Source organism: Arvicanthis niloticus, chromosome 5 (genome assembly GCF_011762505.2).
Source record: "Arvicanthis niloticus isolate mArvNil1 chromosome 5, mArvNil1.pat.X, whole genome shotgun sequence".
Classification (NCBI taxonomy): Eukaryota; Metazoa; Chordata; class Mammalia; order Rodentia; family Muridae; genus Arvicanthis; species Arvicanthis niloticus.
The window spans coordinates 21,544,070-21,563,974 of record NC_047662.1 but is presented as its reverse complement, the minus strand read 5'-3'; the positions used below and the strand labels follow the sequence as shown (position 1 = coordinate 21,563,974).

At 49.7% G+C, this 19,905-nt stretch overlaps 1 protein-coding gene across 5 annotated transcripts; it reads left to right on the top strand.

The window, feature by feature from the left end:
• Nucleotides 1–727: 727 nt before the first annotated feature.
• On the top strand, nt 728–13,332 carry Cd164l2 (CD164 molecule like 2). Of its 5 annotated transcripts, none has more exons than XM_076934039.1 (6): nt 728–4,876; nt 5,269–5,430; nt 5,531–5,602; nt 6,025–6,069; nt 7,666–7,810; nt 7,968–8,324. In XM_076934039.1, exons 1-6 carry the CDS (start codon nt 4,789–4,791, stop codon nt 8,167–8,169), a joined length of 714 nt encoding a protein of 237 aa, XP_076790154.1. In that variant the 5' UTR covers nt 728–4,788; the 3' UTR covers nt 8,170–8,324. The 5 variants fall into 5 exon arrangements, with proteins under 5 accessions (XP_076790154.1, XP_076790155.1, XP_076790156.1 ...); XM_076934040.1 differs by having other exon boundaries at nt 2,117–4,876; nt 8,074–8,324; XM_076934041.1 differs by lacking the exon at nt 7,968–8,324 and adding an exon at nt 13,206–13,332 and having other exon boundaries at nt 2,118–4,876.
• Nucleotides 13,333–19,905: the final 6,573 nt, after the last annotated feature.

Sequence of the window (19,905 nt, the reverse complement as noted above, 5' to 3'; positions counted from 1 at the left end):
TCCACCCAAGCAAGCTGTGTCTCTCCACAGTGCCCCCAACATCCCGCCACCAAAATAGGTTCTGAATCTAAATAGAAGGATGACATCCTGAGTGGTCTTGGACATTTGGGTTAGTTTCCCTCAAATTTCTGTCTTAGTGACAGTTATCATCCTACAGTGAGGGCATTAAATGACCAGTTGTTTCTACTGAAGTAAGCAGATGGTCATGAACTTCCTTGTTTGCACATCACCATGTTCTTTATGGTGAAGGTTGCTTCTCGCTGCCAGGGAGGGAGTGTATGAGAGGATTTCTAACTTGAGAACCCTTGGAGACTCAGACTGAGGAAGGCAATAGATTTTCACATGTGTGCTCTCTCGGGCACCAAGAATATGTGTGTGAGAGAGACAGAGAAACAGAGATAGAGAAACAAAGACGGAGGGACAGAGAGACAAAGAGGAAACATTCTGTAACCAGCCTGGCCTTAGACTTGTGGGACTCCTCCTTGGCTAAGATTACAGGTATGAGCCACTATGTCTGGCTGGGGTCACCTCTTTTTCTCTGCTCTCTCTTCCCTGAGAGGACCTGTCCAGGGGACGTGCAGATCTTTCTCAGGCCCTCTTGTCCCTATCTGTCTCCCTAAGTCTCCCCCCACCCCACCTACCCACCCACCCCCAACACGTGCCAATCTTTCCCACCAACAATCCTACAAAGTTAAGGGGCAGAGCCCACATTTCATAGAAGCCAAGGGACTTTCCCAAAAGCACTGCGAGTGGTAGAACTGGATGGTGAGGCTGTAATCAAGCCCAGGGTGCTTACCAATTTAGCATAGATAGTATTCTCTCCCCAAATGGGGGCTTCTCACGGACAAACTTGCAGTTCCTCTTATGGCCACCAGATGGCTATGCGCTTTCCTCCCAGGTGAAACTTTTTTTTTTTTTTTTTTTTTTTTTTTTGAGACAGGGTCTCAAGCAGCCAAGGCTGACCTTCAACTTGAATTTCTGATCTTCCTTCTCCACCTCCAGTGTTCTGGTGTTACAGGCTTTCTCCACCACACGTGGTTTTATGTGGTGAAGGGACCAGACCCAGGCTTCCTGCATGCTAAACGGAGCGCTCTACCACATGAATTTACACACACACACTGTAGACCAGGAAACAAATGGGCAATTAATTATGCATTGGGTGCTCACTTGGAAGGAGAGCAGGCACTGGCATGTAGAATAACTAGGAAAGGTCTTGTCGACAGAGAGGTTAAGAACTGAGTCACTTGAGGGACAAGGCACAGCAAGTGGACAGTCCCCCCAGGAGGGGAAGCATCTGAGGACCAGAGAGGAGGCTGACAAACAGAAGAGACAAGGGAGTGCAGGGGCTGAGCCCAGAAGGCATCAGGAGAGACTCAGTGGGTGATGGAGGGCCGTGAGCTGGAAGGCGCTGGTGCAGCTGAGGATGTCACAGGGCCTGGGGCAGTTTTGTATCCAAGGATCATTCTCAGTGGTAGCCTAAAGGATTCCTTAGCTAGACTGATGGAGCCACAGGTAGAGCTGGGATAAGGCAAGAAAGATGACTTGCTATCTTGGAAGTGAGATATGAGAAAATCTGAGACTTGCAAGATAAGGCCAGAGTCAGGAATCCACAGGTTTGGAATGGGGGGCGGGCAGGTCAGTAGACAAGCTGCCCACTGGAGGAGGTGCAGACATTTGTTTGAGGGCCAGCTCAGGGAGAGGTTGTAGGGCTAGGGCCCAGGAGACACGTGAGAGTGAGTCTGAGGATTTTGGTTTGGTTTGGTTTTGGGTTTTGGGGGGGGGTGTTTTGTTTTGTTTTGATTTGATTTTTTGAGACAGGATTTCTCTGTGTGGCCCTGGCTGTCCTGGGACTCCCTCTATAGATCAGGCTGGCTTCTAACTCAAGAATTCTACCTGCCTCTGCCTTCTGAGTGCTGGGATTAAAGGAGTGTTCCACCACTGCCATTCTGAGTCTGAGGATTTTAACTGGGGGCAAGCGCTGGCATGAAACAGAACACTGAGCTCCAACCTGGGTGACTGGCAGTGAGGAGCGCAGAAACTGGGGGGGTTCCTGTGTGGAGGACAGGAAATAGAGGCCTAATAGTACTTAGGTGGAGGTGCACAGGAAACAGCCCCCCACCCCCACCCAGTCCCACCCGAGGTGTAACTTCCCCTGAGCAGCTGCCAACTGAAGATGACAGCTCATGCCATGGGGCAGTTGTGGACATTAGCTGAGTAGCTCTGATTAGAATATATTTTACATCTTGATGGTAGGAGGGGGTTACTGGGGACTGGGGAGATGATTCAGTGGTTAGGAGTAGTGGTTACTCTTCCTGAGGAGGCAGAATTGATCCCCAACATCCACACAGAGGCTCGCACCCCTTTATAAATCTTTGTGTTGCTCTTTTGAGACAGCATTTCTCTATGTACCTGTCTTGGAACTCTCTTATGTAGACCAGGCTGGCCTCAGACTTACAGAGACCTGTGTTCTTCCCACATGCTTGGATCGAAGGCATGTGTCACCATGCCCAGCTAACCTTTTATAATTCAAGTTTCAGGGGATCCAATACCCTCTTCTGGCCTCTGAGGGCACCAGGTGCGTACATCGTGCACAGACTTAATAAATGCAGACTTAGCGCATGTATTCCTAAAACAAAGTAAAATTTTAATTTTTAATTAAAGAGGGGGGTAATGATTGTTAAAGCTGTTTTTCAGTTGCAGGTGTGGTGGCTGTAGTGCCAAGGCTGGAGGTGGGGAGTAGAGATTTGTTGATTACTGTTGTTGCTTTGAGGCTCAAACTCACGTGAGGCCATGCAATGCTAATCGAGTGCTTTACCATTGAGCCATATCTCCAGTCCCATTTTGGAAGGGTTGGGGACAGGGTCTCATTGACATAGCCCAAGTTGTCTTAGAGTCTACAGCCCTCCTGGCTCAGCCTCCCAAGTACTGGGTGCCAGATATCTGCTCCTTTGGTGGCCTTTTAAATTTTATTATTATTTTTAATGTATATGGGTGGATATTTTACCTGAATATATATCTATGCACCACTTTCATGCCTGGTGTCTTTGGAGGCCAGAGGGCCACGCCGGATCCCCTGGAACTAGAGTTACAGGTATTTGTGGTCCACCATGTGGACCTAGAATCAAACCTCGATTTGGAAGAGCAGCCGGTGCTCTTCATTAGTAAACCAGCTCCCCAGCCAACCCCACCCCTTTGTTGTTTTGAGGCACAGTCTCTCTGTCATCCTGGCTATCCTGGAACTTTCTGTGTAGATCAGGCTGTCCCCAAATTCACAGAGAACCACTACGCCAGGTTAACAGCTTCTCCCCACCTTTTCAGTTTTAAGGCAGGCGTTCTTTAGCCTAGGTTGGCTCTAACTCCCCCTCTGTAGCAAAGGGCAATCCTGAACTTCTGATTCTTCTGTCTCAAACACCCAAGCACTGGGGCTGCACGTACAGACTATCAGTCTGGTTTATGCGGAACTAGGGATCAAGCTGAGGCCTTTAGGCACGCACACTAACTAAGCAGTCTATCAAATGAACCACATCCCTGGCCATACTTGCTGGATTTTAAGTGGGACCTGAGAGCAGAAGGATAGCCAAGATGATCAGGAGAGGAGAGACTGAGGCTCAGGACTGATTAAGAGGGTCACAACTGATTAGGAAGTTGGCGGAGGAAATGGAGCCCCTCCAAAGGAACTGAAAATGCTGCAGAGAAACTGTTCCAGGACAGGAGAGTGGCCACAAGGAGGATCCCTAAAGGCTCAGTGACCCAGTTACAGCACCACTTATGACCCAGAGACAAGCTGAGCTGGAGGCAGGACAGGGCATGGTGCTCCCATAGCTGGGAATAGCCAGCCAAAGGCGAGGGGTAGCTGAATCTTGGCCCAGTCTTCAACAGACCAGAGTGTGTATATTATGTGGTGTAGCCTGAATCGAGTCCAAAATCTACCACTGTGGGTTCAGACTGCTCACTCGCCTTGTAGGAGCTGCATCTGTGAGACAGGGTTAAAAACAGCCTCTCGGGGCTGGAGAGATGGCTCAGCGGTTAAGAGCACTGACTGCTCTCCCAGAGGTCCTGAGTTCAATTCCCAGCAACCACATGGTGGCTCACAGCCGTCTGTAATGGAGATCTGATGCCCTATTCTGGTGTGTCTGAAGACAACAACAGTGTGCTCACGTGAAATAAATAAAGAAATCTTTAAAAAAACAAAAACAACAAAACAGTCTCCAGGGCTTACAGTGCTTCTCAACCTCCCTAATGCTGGGACCCTTTAATACAGTTCATCTTGTGGTGACCCCCAACCATAAAATGATTTTGTAATTTTACTACCGTCGTGAATCATAATATAAATAATTTTTTGAGATAGAGGTTTGCCTAAGGTCGAGAACTACTAGAGTTTAGGTGGTGGTATACACCTTTAATCCCAGCATTGGTGAGTTCCAGGACAGCCAGAGCTACACAGTGATCCCCGAAAACCTCACCAAAACATAGTTGCTCTGTTGACAAGGCCTGTTCCCACAGAGACTGCCTTGAAGTTTTCCCTTATTGACCAGGTGGCACTAGTTTTAAACCCACCCCTTTCGTTCAGGCCTTAAATCGCAGAACACAGCCACGCCTCGCCTCTTGGCCTCTCTATTCTGGCTCTACCACCTACTAGTCACGCCCATGATACAGCCACGCCCACCCTGACCACGCCCCCGTTGCCCAGGTCTGGCTCTGGCTAGCTGGAGCTGGGCGAGTGGAGTCAAGAAAGGACGGGCGCCACACCAGCTGTCCGCAGACCCCCAGTCCCGGCCCCCCGCGCCCATGGCCGCACCCGGACCCCGCGCCTTGCGTGCTGCTCTCTGCGGCGGTTGTTGTTGCCTTCTCCTGTGTGCCCAGCTGGTTCTAGCTGGTAATGCGGAGCAGGATCTGACCAAGGGGTCCAGGCGGGTGGAAGGTGTAGTTTACTTTAGCTTTTTGTTCCAGTGCATCTGGGCTGGTGGGAGGGAAGGTTTTTGACCTCTGCAAGACTCCAGGGGTGTGTTGAGACCACAGTGCGTATTTATAGGTTCCAGGTGTGGGGGACTAGGAGACGTAGGTGAGTGTACAGGAGGTCACGCCTGGGAACTTCAGAAGTATGTATGGAAAAAGGCTAGAGTTGGGGGAGCAGCTCGGTTAGTGTAACCAGGGCTTGGGGAAGCTCGGGACCTGTGCAGAGGTGCGAGTTAACCTTAGTGGGAGAGGTACTGCAGCTTGGCACCTGGCTTTCTGCTGCTTTCTTCCCACTTGCACCCCCACTCTCAGGTAAAGGAGCTCGTGGCTTTGGGCGGGGAGCCCTGCTCCGCCTGAACGTCTGGCCTACTGCCCAAGGGGGCTGCAAACACCTGGGACACTGTGAGCGCTGTGTGGACAGAGCCCACAACTTCTCTGTTTGTGTCTGGCAGCAATGTGGGCCAGAGGAGCCAGGTATGTAGTTGAGCCCTCTCTGCGAACATCCTCTTGTCTATAGGCACCCCCCTCCCCCAGCTTTCTCCCCAAACCTCTTTTCTGTTCTTTCTCCCACCAGGACACTGTGTAGCCCAAGCTGAGGTGGTCAAGGAGGGTTGCTCTATCTATAACCGCTCAGAGTCATGCCCAGGTAAGCTAAGCCTACACAAAGAGAGGAGAGTGAGGTGTCCCCAGCCACAGTCTCTCAGGCAGTGGACTGCATCCATGAACTGCTGGCTTCTGGTTCAGGAACAGTTGTATCATGCCCTGGCTGTTATCTTAGCCCATAATTTGGTCCAGTGTGCCCAGGAGCTTGCGGGAGCTAGCACCTCCTCTGAAGTAAAGCACAGTGAGGTCTTTGGAATGGAGAGGTCTTCCTGAAGCAAGTGGCATTAGAGGCGAGCCTTGTAGAGAGAGACGGAGCACAGCTGGGGGGGGGGGCATCTGGGGTGCCCAGGCTTGAATGGGGCAGGGGTGTGATCTGAACAGGAAATGGGTCCAGCTACTGGCCCAGGCTTAGGGTTCCCGATAGCAAGGTGAGGTGTCTTATTGTGGATTCCCTGTCTTCCTCAGCTTCCCACCATCATTCCACTGAGGAACCGAAGCCAAGTACCACAGGTAGGGTCTCCCGCCCTTCCTGGTAATAGGGGCAGGACAGCTGCAGAAGAGAGAGGCAGCTTGAGGCACAGGCACTGGCACCCATGCCCCATGACCTTAGTCCTCTGAGTTTTCTCCCAGTGCGTTTTCACACCTGGAAGATGGGTTGGACAGATACGTGCTTCCCAGTGTCATGAGGACTTCTGAGTCTGTGGAAGGCCCAGTTCAGCATCGAAAGCAGTCAGGAAAGGGCAGCTTCCCTCCCCACCATTCTGGGAACTCAGGGTGACCCCCTCCAGATCCATGCTTGGAGCTGAGGGGGTGTGGCTTCAGTTGCTAAGAGATGCCCTCACTAATTACCTGCTGCAAGCTGAGGTCTCCAAAGTGGGTTCCCAGAAGACGTGGGAAGAAACCCCATCTGCCTCTAGGTCCCCGCACTCCCACCCCGAGGCCTGGAGGTCACTAAACTTAGCCAGGATGGCTGAAGAGGCTCTTGGTTAATTAAAGCCGGAAACTGATCTTAAGGAATAAATTATTGATGGCTCAGCTCCCTCGGCCTGAGCCCCAGATCTGCTGTGCCCAGCTCACGTCTTCCCTTTCTGTCCTCTTCCCCCAGCATCCTCTGTAGCTCTCAGCCCCTGCCAGCACAGCCATTCTTCCCATTTCCTGTTCTCAGATTCTGCACCATCCATGTCCTCTGGAAAAGGGACCCTGTCCCCAGTCCGGCCCCTTGTCCATTGTCCCAGAATGATCTTCCCTCCCCCAGTATTTTCCTGCCCTGGGCACCTGGCCCAGGGCCTGAAATCAAATCCCTGGTCAGAATTGATGGGTAATGTGGTACAGCTGGTAACCACCGACGCCTAGACTACTGACTGCAGCACTGTGACCCTGCCCTACAAAGGGGGAAGGGCAGAGGGGAAGGGCAGGGCGACAGCCAGGTCTGGCCCATCATCTAGTCTTCACTTGCTGGCTCAGTAGGGTGCTGGCCTTTCCTCTGGTCCTTCCTTTCCTGGTGAAGATTCCAAGCTTAGAAGTCCAAAGGACTGCGTTGTTTCATCTGTGCTTCAAGCCTGATGCCCTTAGCTGGAAGTGGATCTGGTGCCTGAGGTCTAGATTCATCCTTTCTCTACTGAGCTAGTGAGGGACAGGGAGGGTGCAGGAGCACTTGCTCACTGTTGGTCCCGTGTAACTAGGAGGCCCAGAAAGGGGGTGTGTGTGACATAAAGTTGTGGAGTGACTCAGGAACAAGGCCCACCTTCTCCAGTCTCAACTATCCCTTTATCCCTCCCACCAGCTTGCAGGCTTGAAGGGCCCAAAATAGTGCTCTCTGTTTCTGTCTGTCTGTCTCTCTCTGTCTCTGTCTCTCTTTCTCTCTCTCTCTTTCTCTGTGTGTGTGTGTGTGTGTTACTGTGGTGTTTGAACCCAAGGCCTCACTAGACAAGCTAAGCAAGGGCTTCACCACTTACCTGCATTCCCCAGTCCCCAGCTGGACTTTGGAGCATGGTAGCCTAGGCCCCATCTTGAGGGCTTAAAGCCTCAAGGTATCGTCAGTTGACGGATGAGTCTGGGATCGCGGTGGCCTGTTGTAACCTCCACTTTCTTGACCTCATTCGACAGGGAGTCCTCCCATCCCTGAAGACCACAGCCCAGGTTTTGATGGAGCTAGCTTCATTGGGGGCATTGTGCTGGTACTGAGCCTCCAAGCAACAGCTTTCTTTGTGCTGCGCTTCCTCAAGACCAAGGACAGCACTTACCAGACACTGTGAGTACATGGCCAGCTGCAGGGTCAGGGTCGGCTGCATTCCCTACACCTCCTGCCTGGCAACTGTCTTCCATGGGGTGATCCAAAGGACAGTGACTTCCCCCCACCCCCAACATCGGCCCGAATGGGAACCATGCCTCCTCTTTCTCTATCTGAGGTTATCCCTGCCAGATGTTGGGTGGGACCAGGACTCAACCCTGAGAGTCCAGTGTCTGAGAGTCCAGCTGAGCCTTTGTGTCTTTGTCTCCTCATGCTGCCAGCAGGGAAGAGAACCAGTAGGTGACAGCCCCAGGCCAGTCCTCAGCCTGCTGCGGCCCTGGCAGCAGCTAGGGCCATGTGCTCAGTGTGGTTTTCTCTGAGGAAGGGGCTGGGCGAGGCTTCTGTGTGCCTGCTGTGTGTGTCGTGGGACCAGTTGTGCAGCCTGCATTAAAGTGTTTGTTCTTCCAGTTGCTCCTGCTCTCGGGAAAGTGGGGTGGGGGAATCCCTGCCTCTGAGTGTTCTCTCTGTCTGGCCTCCACAGAATCTGACCCCAGTGGTCCTGGCTTCACCTTGAAGGGACAGAGGACTCAGAGGCTACCCTCTTGGTTGTCTTACGAGCACTGGGGGTGGGACAAATTTTGGCCACCAGTTTCCGGTCCCTGTAGGTAAGGCACAGGGCACCAAGCAGGCTTAGCACTGATGGCTGACATTTCCTGTCTTGGGCCTGGCACCTGCAGCTGAGAGCATCCTCCAACCGCCTCATGTCTCATCCAGCCATCTGGGCCCCCTAAACTGCTGCTGCCTCTTCCCACCAAGCCACTCTGGGGTCTACCCTCAAATAAAAGACCCGTTTCTGCCCCATGATTCCTGACCTATGTCTTGGGCTGTATGTGAATTCGATGGGGTGAGGGAGGAATTTCTGTCTAGTATAGTTGTAACCCCCTTTTAAGATAGTTTCAAGCTGTGAAACGGGAACAAGACAGCCCACTGTGTGAAGGGGCTTGCTCTGCAGCCCTGACAACCTGAGTCCAATCCCCAGAACCCACACAGGAGAAGGAGAGAACTGACTCCTGCAAGTTGTCCCCCGATCTTCACACATGGATGTGCCAAAGCCTCAAACAAGTACTAAAAATATTTAAAATTTAAAAATATATTTTTAGGGGGGTTGGGGATTTAGCTTGGTGGTAGAGCGCTTGCCTAGCAAACTCAAGGCCCTGGGTTCGATCCTTAGCTCTGAAAGAAAGAAAAAAATATTTTAGGGGTTGGGAAGACGGCTCCGAAAAGGACCCTAATTCAATATCTAACATTCATTGAACAGTTTACAACCATGTATAACTCCAGCTCCAGGTGATCACATACTTCACTGGGCAGTGGTGGCACACACCTTTAATCCCAGCACTTGGAAGACAGAGGCAGGCGGATTTCTGAGTTCGAGGCCAGCCTGGTCTACAGAGTGACTCTCAGGACAGCCAGGACTACACAGAGAAATCCTGTCTCGAAAAACTAAAAAAATAAAATAAATAAATAGTTTTTTAAAGATATCTTTAAGCTAGGCCTTGGGAGCCAGGTATGTGTGTGTGTTTGTGTGTAGTGGATCTAGCACTCAGGATCAAGAGGAGTTCAAGGTCAGCCACAGCTACATAGCAAGTTCTAGGATATCCTTGACTATGTAAGGCTCTGCCTCAAAAAAAAAAAAAAAAAAAAAAAAAAAAAAAATATATATATATATATATATATATATATATATATATATATATCAATGCCAGGCATTGGTAGGTAGAAATAGAAGGGCTAGGAGTTCAAGGTCATCATCAGTTATGGTGAGGCAGCAAGCACCTGAGTGCCAGGCTAGCCCAAATCACATGAGACCTCATCTTAAAATATCAGAAGCATCACAACAAAAAAAGGAATTTCATCTGGGATATCTTTTTCTCAGGTTAATTTTATTTTTATATGTGTTCGTGTGTGTGTGTGTGTGGGGGGGTATGTGTGTGTAGCATGTGTGGTGTATGTATGGGTAGCATATGAGTGTTTGGCATGGGGTAGTGTACCAGTGTGTGGTATATATGAGTGTGCAGGAACCATAGAAGGATGTTGGGTGTCCCTTTACTGTTTTCCCTCTAACTGCTGTGAGGCAGGTCTCTCACTGAACTGGAAGCTTGACATTTGGCTAGCTGGTTGGCCAGATACCTCCTGGAATGCGCCTCTGTCTGCATGTCCCTGCCCTAGTGCTGGGGTAGCCCAGCCATTCCTTGCTTTTTACATGGGTGCTGGAGGTTCAAACTCAGGGTCTCATGTTTACACAGCAATGGTTCTTACCCACTGAGTCACCTCCCCAGCCCTCGGTGGTGTCTCCGACCCTCTTTCTTTGAAGAAGAGTACAGATACACTCAGCTGCTGGAGAGGCTGGGCTGGTGTTGGAGTCTAAGATTCCTGACTCTAGCGTGAGCAGAACATCAGGATTCTCTCCTGGAAGCTTCTGCTACCCCTAAAATTAAGTGTCTGCCCCAAGGCTGAGGGGTGGGCGGGGCTGGGGGCTGGGCTCTTGAGATTGTCTGGCAGGCAGAAGACCTCTCCTGGGACTGTACTTGCTGCCAGGTCTGTATTTGGGTCTTATTTAGAACATTCCATCCCAGCAGTGCTAGGAGGTCCAGACTCAGCCAGTGCCAACTCAAGCAAGGAATTGCACAGCTCTGGGCCTTGGTTTCCTTATCTGTAAAATGGGAATGGCACCTTGGTTAGAGGTGAAAAGGCTCAGAGCAGGTGGAGGTGACCCATTCCGCTCCAGAGCAGCTGACACGCTTCTAGGAATGCAGCAGTCTCTGCCTTCGCATCACATGCTCCCAAGGGGTCCTCCGGCTGCTACTTAGCCTTGGGGTTTCTCTGCCCACATATGGAATCACCAGCCACACGTCGGGCTGCTCTTGTGTCTGCTCTGGCACCATCGTCCCCTTTGCCGGATCTCAGGTTTCCAGGTATCCCGCTGTCTTCTTTTTTCCAAGCCTTTGCATCTTGCTTCCTTCTGCCATACCGTAGCCCTGAGCTCCTCTGCCCAATCGCCTTCCCACCTCTGCCTCGATGATCAGTCTGTCTTTTCCTTTAAAAGCAGCAAATGTCTCTGATTGGAAATAAAGGACTAGACATTTACAGTAAGAATGAGAGAAGCTGCAGAGATGACTCTGTGGTTAAGAATGTTTACTGCAGGGGCTTGGGGATTTAGCTCAGTGGTAGAGCACTTGCCTAGCAATCACAAGGCCCTGGTTTCAGTCCTCAACTCTGGGAAAAAAAGAAAAAAAAAAAAAAAAAAAAAGAATGTTTACTGCTCTTGTAGAGGACCTGTTTGGTTCCCAGCACCCACACTGCAGCTCAGAACTCTCTGTAACTCTAAGATCTGACATTTGCAGATAGATATACATTCAGGCAAAAACATCAATGCACATAAAATAAAGGTAAATAAATTAAAAGTTTAAAATATTGAAATTACAGGAAAAATCTGTTTTGTTTGTTTGTTTAAAGATTTATTTATTTTATGTATATGAGCATACCATTGCTGTCTACAGACACACCAGAAGAGAGCATCAGATCCCATTACAGATGGTTGTGAGCCACCATGTGGTTGTTGGGAATTGAACTCAGAACCTCTGGAAGAACAGTCAGTGCTCTTAACCACTGAGCCATCTTTCCAGCCCCTGTTTTGTTTGTTTTCAGACAGGCTCTCTCTGTGTAGTCCTGGCTGGCTTGGAGCTCACTATGTAGACCAGGATGACCTCAAATTTACACAGACCTTCCTCTGCCTCATGAGTGCTGGAACTAAAGGCTTGTGCCACCATGGCAAATCCAAAATAAAATCTCAAAGGAAAAAAAAAGTTGGAGTCAGGCTCCTTCCTTCATCTTTCCAAGCTTCGAGCATGAGACATATGAATGTCCTGGCTGGTGCTCTCAAGGTCGTCCACAAGGCTGAAGGTCCTTCTGAGGCCACACTCCAAAATCGCCCATCTGGTTTCTAACTGTGGTAATGAAGCATGACCACGTTGGCAAATTGAAAATCATTGATGACCACAGAGCTGGGAACACTGCTGTCAATCATTCAGGCAGATGAGGCAGCATGGAGGGATGAGCCCCAGACCCGATGTGCGGCTTGTAGGTGTAGAGAAGATGAAGAACAACCTGCGTCCGTCCGTCCGTCTGTCCGTCCATCCATGTGGTTTCATTGTACTGACAACTTCAGCTGCCACCGTGGACTATGGCGAAGCAAAATGGAAACACGCAGTGAGAAGAACCCCAAATAGCAGTGCTAGGTGGGGCTGGGTGTGGTTGCCTGAGTCTGTGATACAGGCAGAAGATCAGGAGTTCAAGTCCAGCCTTGGCTACATGAGACTTTGTCTCATAAATAGGTAATTAGGGGTTGGGGATTTAGCTCAGTGGTAGAGCGTTTGCCTAGCAAGCGCAAAGCCCTGGGTTCGGTCCTCAGCTCTGGAAAAAAAAAAAAAAAAGACAAAATAAATAGGTAATTAATAGTAGTAATAATAATAATAATAATAATAATAATAATAATAATAATAAAACAGCAGCAGCAGCAACAGTAGCAGTAGTAAATAAATAGGAACCAGTAAGATAGTTCAGCAACCAAAAGCCTGATTTCAATCACTAGGACTCATATGGTTGCCCTCGGAACTCCACCCATAAGATGCGGCACACACACACACACACACACACACACACACACACAAATACAGAAATAAACAGGGGGCTGGAGAGATGGCCCAGTGGTTAAGAGCACTGGCTGCTCTTCCAGAGGACTGAGTTCAATTCCCAGGAACCACATGGCAGCTCACAACTCACTATAACTCCAGTTCCAGGGGATCTGGCGCCCTTGCACAGACAGGCAGGCAGGACACCAATGGACATAAAACTAAATAAATCTTTTTTTTTTTTTTTTTTTTTTAAGAAAAGAAATAGAAAAATAAAGTCAGATGAGGTGTATACGTGTAATCAGTTCTGAAGAGGTTGGGGAAGGAAATTGCTGAGACTTTAGGGCCAGCTCGAGTTGCAAAGTGACACTCTGTCTCAAAAATAGACAAACAGCCAGCCAGTGGTGGTGCATGCCTTTAATCCCAGCACTCAGGAGGCAGAGGTAGAGGCAGGCAGATCTCTGTGAGCTTAAGGCCAGCCTGATCTACAGATCAAGGCTATATGGAGAAACCCTGTCTCAAAACAAAATAATAAAATAATGTGGTTTGAATGAAAATGGTCCCCAGAGAAGCATACATTTGAATGCTTGATCTGTCATTGGAATTGTTGGGAAAGGATTAGGAGGTGTGGCCTTGTTGGAGGAGGTGTGTCACTGGAGGTGGGCTTTGAGGTTTCAAAAGCCCAAGCCATTCCCAGTTAGCCCTTGCTTTCTGTTTCTTACCAGAGATCGGAAGTGAGCACTCAGCTCCTGCCCCAGCACCATTCTTGTGCGCCTGCTGCCATGGTCCCCGCCGTGATGATCATGAACTCTGGAACCAAATTAAATGCTTTCTTTTATAAGTTTCTCTGGTCATAGTGTCTATCACAGCAAATGAAAAGTAAGACTCCTTTTCTTGGCACCTCCCTGGATATAGCTGCAGTTACCAGTGTATTCCAGACCTTTCTCTGAGGATTTATAACCTACGTACACATGTTTAGTCTTTTTATAGTACAGAGTGGGTCCGTGCTGTTCTGTAGTCACTGCTTTCTCACAGATCAGACGCATCCTGTGACGTGTCCAGATGGCCATAATTTGTTTGCCTGGATCCCATTAATGGCTGCTAGGATCATTTCCATATTGACTCATACGTAGCTGTGTTCAGGCCTGTGTGTGGAGCTTGGCACCGCTGTAGGAAGGCTCGGGTGAGACGGATCCCTAGAGGTGAAACTGTAGAATCTCAGGGCATCCGTCTGCTTCCCCTGACACCTCATTGCCCCCAGGCCGTCTCCACTCCACCCTCACTGGGCCTGACATAGGACAGGCCCTCCAGAGGGTTTGCTGAATGAGACCGCTCATTCTTCGTCCTTCTCCCCATCCCTTGATGCTCTCCTCTTAGGCTCAGGCCTTACCTCTCACAGCTGGACTAGGCCTACTGCCTCGGGGCACCCTGACCACCCACTGGATTTGCTTATGCTAACAGCTGTTTCCAAAGCTCCAGGGGACTCAAAATGGAACAAACACCCACTTCCTGAGGGTGCTCCTTTCTCTGGATTCGGTGGGGGGTTTTGCACAGGGTTTGGCAAGTTCTATGGCCCTGGCCCAGTGGTACAGCAAAATCATGGCTTAATCTCTGAGGCACATGTTTTTGTTTCTGAGATAGGGCTTTACTATATAGCCATGGATGGCCCTGGCCTAGAACTCACTTGGTAAACTGGGCTGGCCTCAGAGATTCACAGAGGTCTGCCTGCCTCTGCCTCACCAGTGCTGGAATTAAAGATTTATATCACCATGCCTGACGGGAGTCTCTCTCTCTCTCTCTCTCTCTCTCTCTCTCTCTCTCTCTCTCTCTCTCTTGTTCATGTGTATGTACACATGTGTGTGCATTTGAAAATGCTGGGATTTAAACCAAGAACTCTTAAATGCCAAGCATATGCTCTATAATCAAACCGCCTTCTGGCCTGGAGGGATAGCTCAGTGGTTAAGAGCACCGACTACTCCTCCAGAGGTCCTGAGTTCAATTCCCAGCAACTCCATGATGGCTTACAACCATCTATAACAGAATCTGATGTCCTCTTCTGTCATGCAGGCATACATGCAAATAGAGTGTTCAGAGTGTTCATATACATAATCTTTAAAGAAAAAAACCTACCCATTTAGCCAGTAGCCTGGTCCGTCTACACTGGCAGCCCCACTCTAGTGGCCCCCACAAGATGTACCTAGCTGCTCCTATTTGAAGGACCGCCTGCCTGAGGGCCCAGGGTCACCCCAGCTGCCCAGGTGGGGTCTTACAAGCTCACTACATTAACCACTTCTCATTCTCTCTCCATCCCAAGAAGAAGGGAGGAAGTTTTATAATCTGGATGTTTATGCAAATTTATGTAAATAGGATATCACACCATATGTAAATAGGATGTAAATACCACAGAACCTCACCTTCTCAGGAGGTCCTTAATTATCTAGAATCTGGGAGGTACAAGGAGTTCTGGAGGAGTCTGGAGGAGATATGTTCATCCTCTGCCCATTGGCCCTGTGTCTCTGTGGAACCCAGGAAGCTGGAAACCAGCAAAGTGGTCCCCCTGCCCAGTTATTCAGGGGCTCCAAGAAGTCTTAGAGAGAAGAGATCTGTAGGTTCTCAAGGTAAGGGATGCTAGGGATCTGGCAAAGAGGGCCCGTGAGGTAACCTGTAGAGGCTGAGTGTGGTTGTTTGAATAAGAATGGCACTCATAGGTTCATATATTTAAATGCTTAGTTATTAAGGAGTGGCACTATTTAAGAAGGATCAGGAGGTGTGGCCTTACTAGAGGAGATGTGTCACATGACAGGCTCAGTCTCTCTCTTTTTGCCTTTGTATGTGTCCTTCTGCCTTCGGATCACGGTGTAGCTTTAAACTACTCCAGCAGCATGCCTGCTTTCATGTTATCATGTTCCCCACTATGGTGATAATGGACTAAGCCTCTGAAACTCTAAGCAATCCCCTAGTTAGACGATTTCTTTATAAGAGTTGCCAGGCCATGGTGGTTCACGACCAGCACTCAGGAGACAGAGGCAGGTGGATCTCTGTGGGATCAAGGCCAGCCTGGTCTACAGACAGAGAAACCCTGTTTCAAACAAACAAAAAGCCATGGCCATTGTGTCCCCTCCCAGCAATAGAACACTGACTAAGATGCTGGGTGCAGGTGCTGGGTAACTATAACGGAGACATGGGAGCCACCTCTGCACCAGGCTCCAAATGGGAGAGTGCCCAGTATCTTGGGATGTGCCAGGTAGATTGCACTGTTCGTGTATAACTGCAGAGGACTATGAGGCTCAGAAAGGCACAATTGCTTGTCCCCAATTACAGAGCCAGAAAAGGATGCTAGTAAGGTATAACACCAAATTCTTCTCCTCCTCTTCCTGTCTCCTCTTCCTCCTCTTCCTCCTCTTCTTCCTCTTCTTCCTCCTCCTCCACCTTCTTCTTTTGTCTTAAGCATAAGGCAAGACACAGGACATCTGCCTCTGAAATTCCAGGGCTATGGGCCCCCTAGGCAAGATGATGGATCCTAGGGGAGAGCCTGGGGCCTCAGCCTACTACCCTCTGACTTTGCTTTTTACACAGACTAGGTCTGGGCCCGCTCAGCTACTTAGGTCTGTGAGTGACCTTTGAGGGGCCAGTTTTGGAAAGAGTGGTAAGAATTTGGAGAAGGGCTGGCTCTGCCCCACAGCTGGCTCCTGGAACCTCCCTTAGGGTACTCAGACCTCAGAGTCAACACCTGGTTCTTTTTCTCTCGGCAGGACATCAGCATGCCTGCTCTGGTGCCAAGAGGCTGAGGAGGCAGGCCTCCATGGGAGCAAGGAACTTGGAATCAGGCCAAACTGGGGTGTTGGGAAGGTTCCAGGTATGGAAGCCTCTCTGCGTGGCTCTTCATACCTCTTCAGTAGCTCCCAGGATCTGAGAGGACTGCTAGGTCCCATACTTGTTCCAGAATCTGGGTGGAGGCATTTGGGAAATAAACTTGGGGCCTTTCGCAATCTTTCTCCCCTTTCCCTGGTCTCAAGAACTCTTCTAGTCTTCTGCAACATGGACACTCCAGGGTGTAAGAAAAAGAGGCAACATGCAAAGCCCAGTGATCACTTCTCTCTGTCTCCCTAGGGGGAGCCAAAGTCCACTGAAGCAAGGCATACCTTACTAGACTCCACTGACAGGTGCTTGCTCAGCTCCTCCTACGGGGCCAGAAGTCTGAGAAGGCTTCATGGAGGGGGTGTTATTTGGAAGAATTTAAAGGCTCTGCAAAAATTCTTCAGGCACGTGATCTGCAGAGCACGCTAGAGGTGGAAACAAAGGCAAACTGGAGGACGTGGGAGAGAGGAAGGGTTAAGGAGTCAAGAGAATAAGCTGGGGGTGTCAGGAGAGGGTGTTCAGCACCAGCCAAACATGCGCCCAGGACCTTTGCAAAGGTAGTTCATAGAGGACATTGCATTACTGAAATGGAGGGGCCATGGAAGAACATTAGGCAGAAAAGAGGCCGGGTCAGGTTTAGTTTTAGAAAGATAAGTCAGAGGCTGGAGAGATGGTTCAGTGGATAAGAGCACCGACTGCTCTTCCAGAGGTCCTGAGTTCAACCCCAGTAACCACATGGTGGCTCACAAAAAAAACATCTGTAATGGGATCCGATGCCCTCTTCTGGTGTGTCTGAAGACAGCTACTCATCTACATAAAATAAATAAATTAATTAAAAATAAAAGAAAGGTAAGTCAGATGTGGAAGTGCATGTCTGTAATCCTAACACTTGGGAGGCTGAGGCAGGGTGTCTGAAATTAGAGGCCCAGAGTGGGCACAGTGGGGCCCTGTCAGCGTTATGCCAGAGAGGTGGCTCTATGGTTAAAAGCAAGCACTGACTGTGCGGACCCACACTGGGTGGCTCATCACTGCCTGTAACTCCAGCTCCAGCAGATCTGACATGGTCTTCTGGAATCCTTGGGCATCTGCAGTCACATGTACACACAAATACACATACATTCTCTCCGTTAGACAGATAACACCTGTACTCACACATGTACACACACACACACACACACACACACTCTACTCTCTCGCTCTCTCTCCTATATACATTTTTTTTTTAATCTAAAAACAAAACAACAACAGGCTGCACCATAGAAGTGACACTGAATGGAGCAGGAATAGACAAGGCAGACATAGGTTAGGAATGGGCAAGGGAGAAGACCATGGGAAGTGACATCCATGGCATTGGACATATGCCGTCTGAAAGATACTGGAAAAGCAGCAAGCACCACCCACACCACCCCCATAAGATTTCTCTGAGTAGCAATAGAACTTGTTCTATAGACCAGGCTGGCCTCCAACTCACAGAGATCCCCTATCTCCTGAGTGCTGGGATTGGAGACTGTGCCACCACCTCTGGGCTGTCCTTAAGAGCGGATCTCCAGGGCTGGAAGATTACTTGGCTTGGGAGAGTAAGAAAAGGCAACAGGAAAAGGCCAGGAATCCAGCTTAGGCCTCTGGGGGCAACATCTATGCTTTAAATATCTCTTATTCTTACCCTGCAAATTAAACAGGTTGTTATGCCTGGCTCTCTCCCAGGCCATGGGAACAGTATTTTCTTAATCATTCCAATCTTCCCTGACAAATGCAGCTCAACTACATAGTGTGAGGCAGACCAGTGTATGCGTGTCATTAGCAAAGAATCCTTCATCACGTGTCCTTCCACGTGCTTGCTTTAGCAGAACATCCTTTCTTCTGTGTCTGCCTCAGTGAAACGTTCCTTCACGAGTCTGCCTCAGCCTTTCACCTGTGTCCACTTCAGGAAAGCACTCCTTCACGTGTTTGCACTAGCAAAATACCATCCAACACGACTTTCCAAAGAACCCTTAAGTTTCCACTTCACCCTGGGGCAGGGGAACGGGGAGGATGGCTATTCTCAACTTTGGCCCAGCATTCATGAAGGAGCTCAGGTGACTTCTCTTCTGTAAGCCTCAGTTTCCTCATCTGAGAAATGGCAGTCTTGAAACACGGTGGGGCCAGAGGGAAAGGCTTAGGCCCTGGGGAGGAACAGCTTCGGAGTGTGGATGGTATTTACAGTGGGTCTCTGGGCAAGTCCTTTCCTGGTCACAGCCTCAGTTTTCCCTTACACGAAATGACCTTGGGGGTGGGGTGGGTGGGGGAGTCAGTGCAGGGGTGGGGTTGTTATCTGCTACTTGGTTGTGCATCTGTTTGTTCTGCTCCAGGAGAGGAACCGGCAGACTTCTTTCAGAGAAGCAGCCAGTGTTAGGAGATAACTGAAAGGAGGAAGTGGTTATGGTGGGGTGCCTCTGAGGACCCCCCTTTCCTGCCCAGGCCCAAGAGGTTCCTCCCAACTCTCCCTGGCACAGTTGCCCAGGCTGCTTGCTGGGACTGAGAGTAGATAAATGGACTGGAGAGAAGCTAGGAACTCTGGAGGGGATAAGACTTGGGTCAAACTGATGGCTTGGAACAAGATAGTCCTGAGTTCAAGTCCCACTTCCACTGTTATTAGCTGAATGACCATAGGCAAACAAACCAACCAAAACTGGCTCCTTGGTGCTGTTTGGGGGGTCACATGGGGTCTGATAACATTCACCTCATCAATGATTGGAGGCTGCCTTTGGGGTAATATCTCTAAGGGGATCAGGCATGTTGTAGGGTGCCAAGGTGACTTCCACTCCCCCCTGAAGAGAACTCTCGGCTTCCACAGTGGGAAGATTTTTACCACCTATAATGCAGACCCTTATTCAAGATGGGACAACTGTGCAGTAAGTGACCCTGGTGCTGGGTGATACAGATCCTGCAACTGAACCAAACTTAACGGGTGCTACGCTGCATCTGAGGCCACTGCCCACATGTATGGCATCACCTGGGCCTCGTGGGTTACTCCTACTGTGGGATTGTACATGATGTTCTGCTTGAGGGTTCCATTGTCAGTATCTTTATCACTTCTTACAGCTCCTGTCCCTTAGCCACCTCACTGCCAACTGCCTCTGCTTCCGGGGCCACTTTGTAACCCTTTCCTAGCTTTCGGATATTTTCTTATTAGGGAGAAAACAGACCAGGGACACGAGCTCTATACAAGGAAGAACTTCTAATCAGGAAGATGAAGGTGTCGGACTTCTCTGGGTTTCTGACCCTGTGAGGATCAAGACAATGCCAGAGGGGCATCTAGCATTGAGATTAGAGATTCAACCAACCATCCACTGACAATCTCCTGGGCCCTCCAGCCCAAAGTGGATGTATCTGTGGACAGCTCTTTGTTTGCTGGTTGGTTGGTTGGTTTTGTGAGACAGGGTTTCACTGTGCAGCCCTGGCTGTCCTGTTAACTCACTCTGTAGATTAGGCTGGCCTTGATCTCACAGAGATTCTCTTGCCACTGTGCCTCCTGAGTGCTGGGATTAGGGGTGTGCCACCACCACTTGCCTCCTATTTGTTTCTTGT

Excerpts from the sequence above, each read along its gene's own strand:
- Cd164l2 (XM_076934039.1), top strand. The coding sequence starts at position 4,789 with ATGGCCGCACCCGGACCCCGCGCCTTGCGTGCTGCTCTCTGCGGCGGT. Across the intron at positions 4,877-5,268 it reads TGCCCAGCTGGTTCTAGCTG|GTAAAGGAGCTCGTGGCTTT; the intron begins GTAATGCGGAGC and ends CCCCACTCTCAG. Across the intron at positions 5,603-6,024 it reads CCGCTCAGAGTCATGCCCAG|CTTCCCACCATCATTCCACT; the intron begins GTAAGCTAAGCC and ends TGTCTTCCTCAG.